This window comes from Saccopteryx bilineata, chromosome 4 (assembly GCF_036850765.1).
Source record: "Saccopteryx bilineata isolate mSacBil1 chromosome 4, mSacBil1_pri_phased_curated, whole genome shotgun sequence".
NCBI classification, from domain to species: Eukaryota; Metazoa; Chordata; class Mammalia; order Chiroptera; family Emballonuridae; genus Saccopteryx; species Saccopteryx bilineata.
The window spans coordinates 78,667,050-78,684,031 of record NC_089493.1 but is presented as its reverse complement, the minus strand read 5'-3'; the positions used below and the strand labels follow the sequence as shown (position 1 = coordinate 78,684,031).

Genomic DNA, 16,982 nt, shown 5'->3' with positions numbered 1-16,982 from the left:
GGCCAGTTCACTGTCCCTCAGACTATTGGAGGGCCGGACTATAAAAAAAAACTATGAACAAATCCCTATGCACACTGCACATATCTTATTTTAAAGTAAAAAAACCACAAAACAGGAACAAATACAATATTTAAAATAAAGAACAAGTAAATTTAAATCAACAAACTGACCAGTATTTCAATGGGAACTATGCTCCTCTCACTGACCACCAATGAAAGAGGTGCTCCTTCTGGAAGTGTGGCGGGGGCCGGATAAATGGCCTCAGAGGGCCGCATGCGGCCCGCGGGCCGTAGTTTGGGGACCCCTGAGTTAGACTTTGTTCCAAACCTCTCATTTGATATCTAGAGGCATGTACATCTGCAATTGCAGGATTTATTTTGACCATAGTGAGGACCAAGTAAGAACCTTAAGATCTCAGAAGGGAGTCAGTCACTAGTCTAAGTGTTGCTACAAAGTATCTTTCACAGATTTGACTGATCTTTGAGTCACAATTGGAAAAACTCTGGGATCTTCCTCCCAGATCCCTCACTCTCTCATAGAACTTATTTCCTCCATCACATTCCTCCCTTACCAAGCTAGTGGAAGTGGGAGGGATTCTTTCTTTATGGGTCTTGGGAAATGGAGGGAAACAGGGAAGCTGGCCATGTGAATGGTATCTGGACCTCAGGCCTCCCAGTCCTGCCCACTCCCATGTTACTCCTTTTGTCAGTAGCTCTCTGCAAGAGAACCGGAACCGCCAAACTTTCAACATGAGCTCCCTGGGGACAAAAGACCTTTCATTCTTTACTGTCTCTGTTTTTTAATCACTTCAGCTACTTTGTTTTGAGAGATCATATTTTTGGTTCTTAATAATTCCTGGCCAAGATCAAACTCTAATCACACCTTTCTGGCTGCTTACTTCTCTGAGGTCAGTTATCTATTAAGAATCTTAGTCATTCTGATGGGCTCATTCTACTGTGGTTTGTGGATCTTAGTGCTAAGGGTTGTCTCTCTCTGTCCAAAGTCTAAATTTTAAATAAATAGGCATTTCTGTGAATTATGCCATTCTCCCAGTGCAATACCTGGAGGTCACTGCAGTTCCAAACTCTGGCTCTGCCCTCATCTACCCTGGGCAGTTGGATTAGTCCTAGTTCTTTTCTTTTAATTGAGATTAGGGGGGATAGAGAGACAGACTCCTGCATGCACCGGGATCGGGATGCACCTGGACCGGATCTCCCCAGCAACTCCCATCTGGGGCCAATGGCTCTGCCCAACTGGGGCCACTGACAACTATTTTTTTTTTCGTTTTTCTGAAGCTGGAAACAGGGAGAGACAGTCAGACAGACTCCCGCATGCGCCCGACCGGGATCCACCCGGCACACCCACCAGGGGCGACGCTCTGCCCACCAGGGGGCGATGCTCTGCCCATCCTGGGCGTCGCCATGTTGCGACCAGAGCCACTCTAGCGCCTGGGGCAGAGGCCACAGAGCCATCCCCAGCGCCCGGGCCATCTTTGCTCCAGTGGAGCCTTGGCTGCGGGAGGGGAAGAGAGAGACAGAGAGGAAAGTGCGGCGGAGGGGTGGAGAAGCAAATGGGCGCTTCTCCTATGTGCCCTGGCCGGGAATCGAACCCGGGTCCTCCGCACGCTAGGCCGACGCTCTACCGCTGAGCCAACCGGCCAGGGCTACACTGACAACTATTTTTAGCGGTGGAGGCTCCATGAAGCCATCCTCGGTGCCTAGAACCAGCGTGCTCTAACTAATCAAGCCATGACTGTGGGAGGAGAAGAGAGAGAGTGAGAGAGAAGGGGGAGTGGGAGGAGGGCGAAGCAGATGCTTGCCTATCCTCTGTGAAATTGATACTTGCCTATTCTCTGCGGAAATTGAACTTGGTACTTACACACACTGGGTCGATGCTGTACCACTGAGCCAACTGGTCAGGGCCTTTTTTTTTCTTTTTAAAATGTATTGATTTTAGCAAGAGAGAGGAAGGGAGAGATACAGAAACATTGATCTGTACCTGTATGTGCCTTGACCAGGGATCGAACCAGCAACCTCTGTGCTTTGGGGTGATGCTCTAACCAACCAAGCTATCTGGTCAGGGTGGTCCTAGGTCTTCTGTCCAATGTGCTTTCTAATTTACTGGGGTGGATCCCCAGGGATTCCCGTGAAAGCCCTAGGTGATAGAATTTACCAGGCCCAGGGACTAAAGTACTCATGAATTTCTGTATCTGCTATAGAAATGCTTAAAGAAAAAATGACAATGACAAGAAGATGCCCAAGGACGTAAAGATTTTCTCTCCCAAGATGCCTAACATCTCATTTGGTTGGTTTGTATAATATTTAGGCAGATATATGACAGTATGAAAGACAAACTTTTTTTTTTTTTAATTTAGTGAGAGGAGGGTAGACAGAGACAGACTCCCCGCATGTGCCTTGACCAGGATCCACATGGCAAGGGGGTGTTGCTCTGCCCATCTGAGGCCCTTGTTCCATTGCAACCAGAGCCATATTTTAGTGCTTGAGGTGGAGGCCATGGAGCCATCCTCAATGCCCAGGATCATCTTACTCCAATTGAGCCATGGCTGCAGGAGGGGAGGAGAAGAGAGAGAGAGAGAGAGAGAGAGAGAGAGAGAAGTGAGAGAAGTGAGAGGGGAGGAGTGGAGAAGCAGATGGTCTTCTCCTGTGTGCCCTGACTGGGAATTGAACCCAGGACATCCACACACTGGGCCAACGCTCTACCACTGAGTCAAGTGGCCAGGGCTTGAAAGACAAATAGTTAATTCTCTGGGGCTTTATTGTATCTAACAAGATGAGAACAGAGTTTACTTTTTTCTTTTTAAAATAGATATCATGAAGATTCTCATGACCAGTCCAGATCTCTAGATATAACATAGAGGAATCAAGAGCCACAAGCCAGACTCTTTTTTTTTATTTTTTATAACAGACAGAGAGAGAGAGTCAGAGAGAGGGACAGATAGATAGGGACAGACAGACAGGAACGGAGAGAGATGAGATGCATCAATCATTAGTTTTTTGTTGCGACACCTTAGTTGTTCATTGATTGCTTTCTCATATGTGCCTTGACCGTGGGGCTACAGCAGACTGAGTAACCCCTTGCTTGAGCCAGCAACCTTGGGTCCAAGCTGGTAAGCTTTTGCTCAAACCAGATGAGCCTGTGCTCAAGCTGGCAACCTCGGGGTCTCGAACCTGGGTCCTCTGCATCCCGGTCTGATGCTCTATCTACTGCGCAACCACCTGGTCAGGCCAGATTCTTATAATAGAAAATACACTGGATTCTATGTTTGATTTTAGGTGGACAGTCGATCAGATGGCTTTGGCGACTTCCGGGAGAAGGTTGTGGCATTTGGCTTTGATTATTGCTACTGGTCAGTAAACCCAGAGGACCCCCAGTATTCATCTCAGGATGTGGTAATGTCATTTTTTTTCACTCTTCTCAGTTTTTCATAACTGTATAATTATCGGAAAATTAACATTTCCCTGCCTCTTTCTTACTTATGGTAGTTTGGTCAAAAATTAATGATATTTGATATGAGAAGTAATAGTGAGAGGCATCAGTTGCAGAAAGAGGAAGAAAGAGGAAAGGACTGCTTGCTCAGGGCATAGGAGTTGGCTGGTGTTTATATAGGCTTGGCCTCAGCATGATTCAGGTGGGTACAAGTTAGTGTTCTGTGCCTATGGAAAATGAATGGGCTTATCTCAAACTTGCCTTGTGTATGCAACAGAAGGGCCCAGTAATCCTAGAGGCTTGTGCTCCTAGGCTGAGTGTAAAGGGCTGGACAGCTAATCTGCCAGCCTGCAAGGTAGGTGAAAAGTGAATTCTGTTGATCTGATGAGGATTGAAAGGATCAGCCAAGGCTATTTGTTACCCTTCCTGTATCTGGTAGTATTGCTTAGCTCAGGGGTTCCCAAACTATGGCCTGTGGGCCACATGCGGCCCCCTGAGGCCATTTATCCAGCCCCGCCACACTTCTGGAAGGGCACCTCTTTCATTGGTGGTCAGTGAGAGGAGCATAGTTCCCATTGAAATATTGGTCAGTTTGTTGATTTAAATTTACTTGTTCTTTATTTTAAATATTGTATTTGTTCCCATTTTGTTTTTTTGCTTTAAAATAAGATATGTGCACTGTGCATAGGAATTTGTTCATAGTTTTTTTTATAGTCTGGCCCTCCAACGGTCTGAGGGACAGTGAACTGGCCCCCTGTATAAAAAGTTTGGGGCCCTGGCCGGTTGGCTCAGCGGTAGAGCGTCGGCCTAGCGTGCAGAGGATCCGGGTTCGATTCCCGGCCAGGGCACATAGGAGAAGCGCCCATTTGCTTCTCCACCCCTCTGCCGCGCTTTCCTCACTGTCTCTCTCTTCCCCTCCTGCAGCCAAGGCTCCATTGGAGCAAAGATGGCCCGGGCGCTGGGCATGGCTCTGTGGCCTCTGCCTCAGGCGCTAGAGTGGCTCTGGTCGCAATATGGCGACGCCCAGGATGGGCAGAGCATCGCCCCCTGGTGGGCAGAGCACTGCCCCTGGTGGGCGTGCCGGGTGGATCCCGGTCGGGCGCATGCGGGAGTCTGTCTGACTGTCTCTCCCTGTTTCCAGCTTCAGAAAAATGAAAAAAAAAAAAAAAAAAAAGTTTGGGGACCCCTGGCCTAGCTCTTACAAGTTTCCAAGGCAGCTGGTCTGGCCAGGTAGATCTACAGGACTTTCTTTTCTTTCTGTGAAACAGCAGCAACAGCAGCAGCAGCAGCATTGTTCTGGTTTGTACTGTCAAAGGTCATGTGTTCAGTCCTCATGATGGACAGCAAGCCTTGCCTCATTCAATGCTATGATCACAGACAATAACCCTCACCCCAGCAGCCACCAGTGTATTCTGTATGAAAGTTCATCCCTAAAATTAGAAATACCATGTATTTGACCTTCATGGATCAGTATCATCATACTTACATATCTAAGCAAACACTACAGGGGTATGTCCTTAGGAAATACCACTGGTAATGGAAATTTTTTGCAGGAAACTTTGAACAATAATTCCCTGTCAGTCTAGATACCTTTGAATAAAAAGGCCAAAATGTGTGAGCCTGACTGATAGTGGCGCAGTGGATAGAGCATTAACCCGGGATGCAGAGAACCCAGGTTCGAAACCCAAGGTCACTAGCTTGAATGTGGGCTCATCTGGCTTGAGTGTGGGCTCACCAGCTTGAGCGCGAGATTGCTGGCTTGAGACTGGGATCATAGACATGACTCCATGGTCACTGGCTTGAGCCCAAAGGTCACTGGCTTGAAGCCCAAGATCGCTGGCTTGAGGAAGGAGTCACTCGCTCTGCTGTAGCCCCTGGTCAAGGCACAAATGAGAAAGCAATCAATGAATAACCAAGATACCATCACGAAGAATTGATGCTTCTCTTCTCACCCTATCTGTCCCTCTCTCTGTCTCTCTCTCGCAGGGGGAGGAAAAAAAGCCAAAGTGTATTTTCTAAGTATTTTAGTGTTCTGTGAAACTTTTTCTAATTATACCAAAGGAACAGAGTTATCAAGTTTGAGTGACTTACAGGACAGTACTGATTTTCTGCTGATGCAGACTTCTGAAGATTATTGGGTAGTTTTATTATTTTTTTTTTTCACTTATTTTTTTTTACAGAGACAGAGAGAGAGTCAGAGAGAGGGATAGACAGGGACAGATAGACAGGAACAGAGAGATGAGAAGCATCAATCATTAGTTTTTTGTTGCGCATTGCGACACCTTAGTTGTTCATTGATTGCTTTCTCATATGTGCCTTGACCACGGGCCTTCAGCAGACCAAGTAACCCCTTGCTCGAACCAGCAACCTTGGGTCCAAGCTGGTGACCTTTTGCTCAAACCAGATGAGCCCACGCTCAAACTGGCAACCTCGGGGTCTCGAACCTGGGTCCTCAGCATCCCAGTCCGACGCTCTATCCACTGCGCCACCACCTGGTCAGGCTATTGGGTAGTTTTAAATCACAGAAGTGTAATTCTCCCATTATTCCCTTCTGAGGGGATCATGTGGAAACAAGACCCTAGACCACTGTGAGATTTGTTGTTTCTGTGGGTTCTTTCTATTATTACATGAACACTCTACCTTTATAGTCAAACTGTGTTTGATGTAAATGCTCAGCAGAAAAAGGTGGTGTGGACATTACATGGCCCCTGCTGAGCCTTCTCTGTCCCTTGGAATATGAGGGCACTGGCAGGTCCAGGCTTGTCTTATGGCCCTTGACTTTTATCCTAGCACTCAAGTATTTCTGAGGTAAGTGGTTTCTGGTGTATGTAACTTTTACTGATTTCCTCCAAGAAGAACCAAGAAAGAAACTGACTCTCAAATGAGAGGATGGGATGTGTACAGCAGTTCACAGTTGTGATTGTATTTGTGGCATAGAAGGCAGTACTCTTTCTATTAGTAGAAGGTGTGATGGCTATTTCAATTCTCCCTGGCCATGGCACACCTAGGAAAAATGAACTATTATGTGTAATATTTGATAAGTCAATAATCTGGGAGGTATGTGTATATATGCAATCAAAACAACTACATATCTCTATATATCAACAAGCATGGGTATGATTTTGGTGTGAAGCTCACATTTTACACTTTGTAGCTTAAGTGTATAAAAATAATCTAGTGGAAGCCCAGAAGTCTATAGATGATCAGAATTCATAAGTATGATTCTTCCTTTGTTGCCTGAAGTTCAATGGAAAGATCAAATGAGATTTGGACAGGAAGCCTGTGCAGAGGTATAAAACCAGAGTTCCTGAGCTTAATTCTGGCTTGTTTACTAATTGTCTAAGGCCCTCATTGTTCCCATGGGGAGTCAGGACAGTAGAGAGAAGGAAAACAAACTCACAGTCTGGAGTAGGCCAGAGGTCCAAGAATGGTCGCAGGTCTCATATCCATATGATTTGGTCGGAGGGGCCAATTACTTTAACAGAAATTGGAGCCCAGACTTAATCCTAATCTCCATAGCTCCGAGATCACCACGGGTAGAAGAGGCAGATTATTATAAAATCATAGGACTTGGGGTGGGAAAGAATCTAGATATCATCTATTTTATTCTCTCCCAAAATACTATCCTCTCTGCAGCATTTGTGATCATGTTTAGGGGTGTGTGGAGAAAATGGGTCAGTCTGACTGAAGTGTAATTTAGATATAGTAAAATTTGCCTTTTTGGTGTACAGTTGTATGAGTTTTGACAAACACAGTTGTGTAGCTTAGCTTAGTATATAAAATAGTTCATCATCCCCAAATTCCTTTATTCCCCTTTGTAGATAAGCTATTCTTCTTACCCTCAGCCTCTGGCAACTACTGATCTGTTTTTTGTCCCTACAGTTTTGTCTATTCCAGAATGTCTAAATGTAATAAATAGTATGTAGCCTTTTTTTTTTAAATTCATTTTAGAGAGGAGAGAGAGAGACAGAAAGGGAGAGAGAGAGGAGAGAGAGACAGAGAGAGAAGGTGGGGAGGAGCTGGAAGCATCAACTCCCACATGTGCCTTGACCAGGCAAGCCCAGGGTTTCAAACCGGCGACCTCAGCATTTCCAGGTCGACGCTTTATCCACTGCACCACCACAGGTCAGGCCAGTATGTAGCCTTTTGAGTCTGGCTTCTTTCATTTAGTATTATGTAGTTGAGATTCATCTCTGTTGTTGTGTGTATCATATCTTATTCTGATCTTGATTCAGAATTATTTAGATCATCTTCTTGCCCAAAAGGAATCTCATGGCTTTGGAAGCAGTGATTCTAACTGTTAAGAGGGATGTAATCCCTGAAGGGCAGTGCCTCCTCCATCTCTGAGTCTCTACTTATTGTGAAGGACTGACCAGGCGGTGGCGTAGTGGATAGAGCGTTGGACTGGGATGCAGAGGACCCAGGTTCGAGACCCCAAGGTCACCAGCTTGAGCGCAGGTTCACCTGGTTTGAGCAAAAGCTCACCAGCTTGTACCCAAGGTTGCTGGCTCGAGCAAGGGGTTACTTCAGGGGTCCCCAAACTTTTTACACAGGGGGCCAGTTCACTGTCCCTCAGACTGTTGGAGGGCCAGACTATAAAAAAAAATATGAACAAATCCCTGTGCACATAGCACATATCTTATTTTAAAGTAAAAAACCAAAACAGGAACAAATATAATATTTAAAATAAAGAACGAGTAAATTTAAATCAACAAACTGACCAGTATTTCAATGGGAACTATGCTCCTCTCACTGACCACCAATGAAAGAGGTGCCCCTTCTGGAAGTGCGGTGGGGGCCGGATAAATGGCCTCAGGGGGCCACATGTGGCCTGCGGGCCGTAGTTTGGGGATCCCTGGGTTACTTGGTCTGCTGAAGGCCCGTGGTCAAGGCACATATGAGAAAGCAATCAATGAACAACTAAGGTGTCGCAATGCGCAATGAAAAACTAATGATTGATGCTTCTCATCTCTCTTCATTCCTGTCTGTCTGTCTCTATCTCTGACACTCTCTCTGTCTCTGAAAAAAAAATGCATATACTTATTATGAAGGAAGGACTGTTCACCCCCAGAAATAAAGCACTAGTTACAGAATATCTAAATATTTGAGGGAAAAATTTCCCGCACTGGTCTTAGAGGAATTTTGAGCAATTTATAAGTCATTGCTTGATAGATGTTGACAAGAACATCACCTAATTGATGTTGGTGCTGCCTCATTGTCATCTCTTAGAATATGAGCGCTCAAAGGGAACTCAACAATCATCTAGGCCAGGATTTTTCAACCTCAGCACTATTGATATTTTGACCAGAGAATTCTTTGTTGTGGGGATCTGTCTTGTGCACTATAGGATGTTAAGCAGCATCCCTGGCCTCTACCCACTAGATGCTATTAGCAATCGCAGTTGTGACAATCAAAAATATTCCCAGACGCTGCCCACTAATCTATGCCAATCCTCTCATGTTTCAGGTATAGCAGTGTGATTTATATAGGATTATACAGGCAGTTAATGCACAAGTAGAACTAGACCCATGCTTCCTATGTTTGTTTTTTCATTGCATTGTACCATTCTACTTCCCTCTTTTTGTATTCTACAGCCTAAAAAGATAAATTCAAGATTAAAATCTCTTAGTGCTTTAGCTCTTCCTAGTTCTTTGTGGTAATACACTTTAGTAAATAGAAATAGATCAAGTGTCAACGAACGTGATTCTCTAGAGATCAAGTCAGCTACTACAAGTTCTACAGAGAGGCAGCTTTATTTATCAAATATCTGTATATTCAAAATGTTTATTCTTTCTTTTGATCATCTCCTTAATCTTTGAAATCTACATTATTTACTCCATTTTATTATAGATAAGGAAACTGAGGTACAGAAAGCTTACAAGACTTGGCCAGTAAATGGTAGAGCAGGGATTCAAATCCAAGACTGTTCAACTCTAAATTGCATGACATTTCTTCCAAGTCTCACTGACTTACAGAGTTTAAAAAATCCCATTTAATTTGGTCATCTCTTAATGAATATTATCTGATTTGATTCCTTTAACAGCTTTAAAGTTAGAAGCTTTTATCCTTCTTTTATAGTTGAGGAAATTTAGGTTTACAGAGGTTACATGATCTGTCTAAAGTCAGAAACAAGTCTTAAATTGGAACAGGGATCATCTGAAAGTTCATATTTTTCACTACACTACCATGTGAAAGAAAAAAAAAGAGGAATATAACAAAAGGAAGGGATGGAAATTGGGGAAAAGGTGAAGGGGAAAGAGAGAGATAGAGAAAAGATGATAGTGGGTGGGGACTATTAGGGGAATCATACCACCTGTCCTGTCCATTACCCCATGACCCTGGTGTCATTAGTTTTTCATTCATTTTTTAAATTAAAAATTTTTTTCAGTTACGTTGACATTCAGTATTATTTTGGATTTGTTTCAGGTGTATAGCATAGTGGTTAGAAAAATCATACTTCACAAAATGTTCCCCCCAATATTTCCAGTGCCCACCTGGCACCATAGGTAATTATTACAATGATATTGACTGTATTCCCTATGCTGTACTTACGTCCTCATGACTGTTTTGTAACTACCAATCTGTACTTCTTCATTTCTTCACCTTTTTCACCCAGCCTCCCCATCCCCCCACCCATCAGTCTGTTCTCTGTATTTGTGAGTCTGTTTCCATTTTGTTTGTTTGTTTATATTGTTCTTTAGATTTCATGTATAAGTGAAATCATATGGTATTTGCCTTTTCTCTGACTGACTTACTTCACTTAATAGTAATACCTAGCATTAATTTTTACAAATAGTATCAAACTCTCATTCTAAAGATTGTTTTTAGTCTGTTAATTTTTAAAAATGATTTTATTTATTGATTTTAGAGAGAGAGGTGAGAGAGAGAGGTGGAGAGAGAGAAGTATCAATTGGTAGTTTCTTCATTTAGTTGTTCATTGATTGCTTCTCATATGTGCCTTGACCAGGCAAGCCCGGGTTTTGAGCTGGTGACCTCAGCCCTTCAGGTTGACACTCTGTTCACTGCACCACCACAGTTCAGGCAGTCTTTGTTAATATTTGGGCTTGCCAAGCCTTCTCCAAAATTGGCCTACATTTTTATCTGGCTTGAATCAATATAAAGTTAACGCACTTCTCTGAAGTTAGATCTGGATTTGAATACAGGCATAACCACTTAGCTGGCTTACTTTGGACAAATTACTTAACCTCTCTTAGTCCTAGTTTCTCCAACTCCAGTTACTGTGAATAGGAAAAGAAATAATTACATATAGTGCCTAGCCCAGTGCTGGGCAATCGGGAGTTGAATGAGGGAGATCATGAGTGCTCTGGTTTGGGTCCCTGTTGTGATTACCACCGTCACAATATGAGAGAAGGCCCATGCTTCTAATAAGAGCTGAATTAGATTTGAAAATCTCTTCTTTGAATCTTATTATCCCTTCTGGATCAGTATGCTCTATGTACTTGGAAACTTAACTTCCTCTCTTCCTCCTAGTGTGGGACATCTGTTGGAGCCACAGTCCTCTGTTGAAGCATATTGTGTTTGACTGATTGTGTATTCGTAAAACTTTCCGAGAGGAGCAGTTCAGCTTTACCCACCAAGGAGTGTAATTGGCTGTCAAAACAAGTGCAGACTGAGTCAACAGAAAACATGTCCAGGAACAAAAAGCTACCCAGCCCTTTCTGGAAAGCAATTGCTTCTATTCTCCTGGGAATCTTTATTTTAAAATTGCTGTTATTTAGCTAAAACACAATACCTAACACACATGTAGGTTTTCCAGATAAAATATGTGAGTGAGCAGATTTCCTCCCCACAACCATTAAGTACAAAACTAAAATTATAGCAGCAGTGTGATTGTGCTTATTGTTTTAATGTTTATTTAGTTTCCACAAACACTGAACATCAAACAGTACACAGATTATATCCATTGCCTACCCTCAAAAAGCTGAGAGAGAGAGAGAGAGAGAGACTCGTGTGTGTGTGTGTGTGTGTGTGTGTGTGTGTTTTCCAGACTCCTCCAGTTCTGGACTTCAGCTTGAGGATGTCAGGAACTTGGACAGGCTTCAAAGGAAACCTTCCCCCATCCCCAGATGATTAAAGGGCTCCCTGCAGAAACCCAGAAGAGAGCTACTACGAATGTGGCACACCTCGTATCCATTCTTCTTTTTTCTTTTTCTTTTTTTGTATTTTTCTGAAGCTGGAAACGGGGAGAGACAGACAGACTCCCGCATGCGTCCGACTGGGATCCACCCAGCACGCCCACCAGGGGGCGATGCTCTGCCCCTCCGGGGCGTCGCTCTGTTGCGACCAGAGCCACTCTAGCGCCTGGGGCAGAGGCCAAGGAGCCATCCCCAGCGCCCGGGCCATCTTTGCTCCAATGGAGCCTCGGCTGCGGGAGGGGAAGAGAGAGACAGAGAGGAAGGAAAGGGGGAGGGGTGGAGAAGCAGATGGGCGCTTCTCCTGTGTGCCCTGGCCGGGAATCGAACCTGGGATTTCTGCACGCCAGGCCGACGCTCTACCACTGAGCCAACCAGCCAGGGCCCCGTATCCATTCTGTGTGGGATTATTTAATGAAGGAATGTTGGTCCAGAGATAGGAAGATAGGGAGGTGATAATAATACTCAGCAAGCACAGAACATGGTGATTTGAGCAGTTCATCAAGCATTAGAATCAACTGGTCTACATTGCCGTTAGGATAAAATAGGAGTTTTCAAATTAACCTGCAGAGGATATGTATTTAGAACATGAAAAGTAAATTGTGCAGAGTTTTTGAATCTGTTATATGGTAGCTAAGTAGTTTGACTTTAGAATTTTAGAATTGATATTAGAGGAAATGCTAGAGACCATTCAGGACACTTATTTTAAAGATGAAGGCCTAAAGAAACAAAAGTAAGTTACAGATTTTTTTTTCTTCTATTGGACAGTTCGGAACTTTGCTTGATGTTTCAGGGAAATGCCTGTTGCTTATTTAGTGACAGGGACCGTGAACTGCAACCCAGAAGTTCCTGCATGGCAGGAAATGTGCTGCTTAGCAGAATACCAAGGAAAGATCTTTTTCTTTTAGATTGGACCTATTTCTGGCTCTGTACTCAGTCAAGATGAGGCAATTGCACTATTGCCATCAAGAAGTGTGGGAGAGGATTGAGTGCTTATTATTATTATAATGTGACCATGCTGCAATTAGAAGTGGCATTTCTGCCTGGGGACCTGAATCCATTGTATGATGAAGACAAATGATCTATTACATCTTACCTTTAGAAAGTGAGTAGGATGAGGTGGAGAGAAGGATTATGACCCTCACTTCTTTTATGCCTCACTTCTTCGCTGTCTCACTGAACTCAGAGTGTGAATGAAGGCTTTAGGGAAAGAGTAAAGAAGGCAGAATCATTACTAAAACTGAGGAGGAGGGACTTTAGAGGAACAAGTGGAGGGAGAAACAAGAAGAAATGAAGGCGAGAAGAATTTGAGAGGTCACTTGAGGAAGTTGCTATTAGGATTCTATCACTGTTTATAGTAGATATTATCACCCATTTTAGGGGTAAACTCAGGTTGAGTACGTTGCCTTAAGGTCACACAGCCAAGTGATGGAACAAACATTTAAACCTTTTACTGCGTGGCTCCAAAGTCCAGGCTCTCAAATGTAGCACCACACATAGCTCTATTTCTGTATTTCCAGTGCTACACATCTTAAATTAATGGTTATTGAATTAATTATTTAATTGATGGTCAGTGGATGAGAGACAAGTTGAGACTCTGTTTTCTTGATCTTGCTGCCTGTTTTGAGAGGGCCTTGTAGTTTGCCTAAGTTAGAGAAGTAGACTTAGTTCCTCTGTGCATCCCCTTTCCCCAATGCATGTATGTGCAGGGAGCTGGGGAGCATGTGGGCGTCAAAGCATTTTCTCATGAATATTTGCAGAGCTGTGTACATTCCATCACTAGTGCTATTTCTTCCCAACCAAGAAGGAGAGTAGAAGAGAGAGAACTTTATAAGATAAAGCCTTTTTGTGCAATAATTGGATGGAGCTCTGCAGGCATGGGTGGGGGTAGGGAGATTACCATGAGTATTTCATTTCAGTATGTTCCTTCTGCCAGCAGCACAGCTGCTGAGCTCTATAAGCATGTCCACGGGCTGGATTTTAAGGGAATAAGGTCATTTTCTTGGCTTCATCTAACTCATTTTCTCTTCTCTAGAAACTTGATTATGAATCTTTAAAGACTCAGAAAAATCTGAAAAACAGAGATCCTTGACACAGTTTGCTGCTGGTGCCGAATGCCTGTATAAAAATGAATAGCAGAAGTGAGAGAAGTCCTTTTTTAAAAAAAATTTTTTAAATTAAGTGAGAGCAGGGGAGGCAGAGAGACAGACACCCACATGCGCCCAGAGTCAGATCCACCCTGCAAGTCCCCTATGGGACATTGCTCCCTTGTGGCAACCAAACTGTTTTTAGCACCTGAGACAGAGGCCACAGAGCCTTGGGGCCAACTGGATGGCCAACTGAGCCATGGCTATGGGAGGAAGGATAAAGAGACAGAGAAGGGGGAGGGGTGGAGAAGCAGATAGTTGCCATGACCAGGAATCGAACCCAGAACATCCACATGCCAGGTCGACACTCTACCACTGAGCAAACCGACCAGGGTTGCTGGCATCTTCAATGCTAAGAAGTTCTCCTATATTCCCATTCCCTTTATACTTGAATTTGTCCTGGAGTTTAAAAGGATTATCAGTTAATTGCTTAAAGATGGCAATAATTACTCTGAGAGTCTTTGGAAAAACTGATTTGTAAAATCATCTAAATGGGGATATAAAATGAAGAGCAGTCCTTTGAACAAAAGGTGTATGTCCACCACAGTAGCGCACAGGCATACTGATAACAGTAGGCTTCTCCAGGTGAAGCCACCTTGTCTGCCTCGCTAGGTACTAAATTCTCTCCCTTATACTTGCACAGTAAACCTGTATTAAAATACCCTCTCAGCACCATTTTAATGTTCCTCTGTTTGGGGGAGCCAATCCAGCTGACCAATAAAAGGCCTCTTCTAAGTGCACTAGAGGGCAGGAGTCGGGAGCCCATGGCTCGCGAGCCAGATGTGGCTCTTTTGATGGCTGCATCTGGCGCGCAGAAAAATATTTAATAAAAAAAATAATAACATTAAAAATATAAAATATTCTCATGTATTACAATCCATTCATTTCCTACTGTTCATGTTCATGGTTGTGGGTGGCTGGAGCCAATCACAACTGTCCTCCGGGACAACACCAAATTTTTATTGGATAATGTGTAATGTACACAGGTTGTGAGGTCAGGAAGTAAACTTCCCTCCTTTTAATCAAGTAGTCAGCTAGCTAATTGCAGAAACCTTTTTGACGAAGAAGATGGCTAAAAGAAAAAAAGATGAGGAGTATTGTACTTTTCAGCAGGAATGGACAGAGGAATTCGCCTTTGTGGAGAGAGCAGGTTCTGCAGTGTGTCTAATATGCAATGATAAAATTGCATTGATGAAACGGTCAAATATAAAGCGGCACTTTGACACACGCCATACTACATTTGCATCGAAATATCCAGAGGGGGACAGCAGGAAGAAAGTGTATCAGGAGCTACTGTGCAGAGCGCAAGCTAGTCAGCAGCAACTTCGTGTTTGGACCCAACAAGGTGACTGGAATTTGGCTAGCTTTGCTGGTGCTTTAGCAATTGTGAGAAACGGAAAGCCATTCACAGATGGGGAGTATGCCAAAACATTCATGCTTGATGTTGCCAATGAACTTTTTGATGACTTTTCGGATAAAGACAAGATAATCAAATGAATAAAAGACATACCTCTGTCGGCAAGAACTGTTCACAATTGTACCATCATGATGGCAAAGCAAATAGAGGCAACACAAGTGAAGGACATAAATACAGCACCATTCTTTTCTCTCGCTTTGGATGAGTCAACAGACGTAAGCCATTTATCCCAGTTTAGCGTGATTGCAAGGTATGCTGTTGGTGACACACTACATGAGGAAAGTCTTGCTATTTTGCCTACGAAAGAGACAACAGAGGGGAGGATTTATTCAAGTCGGTCACTGAGTTTGCTAAAGAAAAAAATCTCCCGATGGATAAACTTATTTCGTGTGTCCTGATGGTGCTCCATGCATGGTGGGGAAAAACAGAGGATTCGTAGCGCTTCTTCGTGAACATGAAAAGAGACCCATCCTAAGTTTTCACTGCATCCTACATCAGGAGGTGCTTTGTGCTCAGATGTGTGGCGAGCAGCTTGGTGAGGTGATGTCGCTGGTCATTCGGGTGGCCAACTTTATTGTTGCCTGAGCTTTAAATGATCGCCAGTTTAAAACACTGCTGGATGAAGTTGGGAATAATTATCCTGGTCTGCTTCTGCATAGCAATGTGCGTTGGTTGTCAAGAGGGAAGGTGCTCAGCCGTTTCGCAGCTTGTCTGAGCGAAATCTGGACTTTTCTTGAAATGAAAAATGTCAAGCATCCTGAGTTAGCTAACCCTGAGTGGCTCCTGAAGTTCTGCTATCTCGTGGACATGACTGAACATCTGAACCAGCTCAATGTGAAAATGCAAGGCGTTGGAAATAGAGTCTTATCCCTTCAACAAGCAGTGTTTGCTTTGAAAACAAGCTGGAACTCTTCATTGCCGACATTGAAACAGGTTGTTTACTACACTTTGAAAAACTAGGAGAGTTTAAAGATGCATGCAAAGCACGTGACCCTGCTCAACATCTTGATCTCCAGCAGCTAGCAGGCTTCACACCTAATCTCCTGCAGTCATTCAAAGCGCGCTTTGGAGAATTTTGTGTGCGCACTCGTCTTTTTAAGTTCATCACCCATCCACACGACTGTGCGGTGTATAGCGCCGACCTGAGTTACATCCCTGGTGTCTCCTTCAGAGATTTTGAGCTATAAGCTGCTGACCTGAAGGCCTGCAGCGTGTAAGTATTGCTGTACTGACAGTGTTTGGCTCTACGTATGCATGTGAGCAGTCTTTCTCACATCTAAAGAACATTAAGACCAACCTATGATCTCGTTTAATGGATGGAAGTCTCAACGCCTGCATGAAGCTTAACCTCACCACGTATCAACCAGACTACAAAGCCATCAGCAAAACCATGCAGCACTTAGAGAGAGGAGAGAGAGAGAAAAAGAGAGAGAAGGGGGGAGGAGCAGGAAGCATCAACTCTCATATGTGCCTTGACCAGGCAAGCCCAGGGTTTTAAACCAGCGACCTCAGCATTTCAGGTTGATGCTTTACCCACTGCACCACTGCTGGTCATATATCTATTGATATTATAGAAAGAGGAAGGGAGAGAGAGAGAGGGGGGGGGGAACATTGGTCTGTTCCTATATGTGCCCTGGCTGGGGATTGAACCAGCAACCTATGTGTTTTGGGAGAGTGTTCTAACCAACTGAGCCATCTGGCCAGGGCTAAAATATACATACATATCTAATTCATCACAGTCTACCTTCAAGTAATAATATACTACTTCCTTCATAAGATTTACTATAATACAGTGTGTCCGTAAAGTCATGGTGCACT

General features: G+C 43.8%; 1 protein-coding gene across 1 annotated transcript in view; it reads left to right on the top strand.

Moving 5' to 3' along the window:
* The window catches only part of STARD9 (StAR related lipid transfer domain containing 9), a 165,493-nt gene that overhangs the window by 8,854 nt on the left and 139,657 nt on the right, over window positions 1-16,982 (top strand). Inside the window, exon 3 of the mRNA XM_066276929.1 lies at window positions 3,294-3,410. Within this exon, the coding sequence (XP_066133026.1) occupies window positions 3,294-3,410 (117 nt within the window). The remainder of the gene's footprint in view (window positions 1-3,293; window positions 3,411-16,982) is intronic.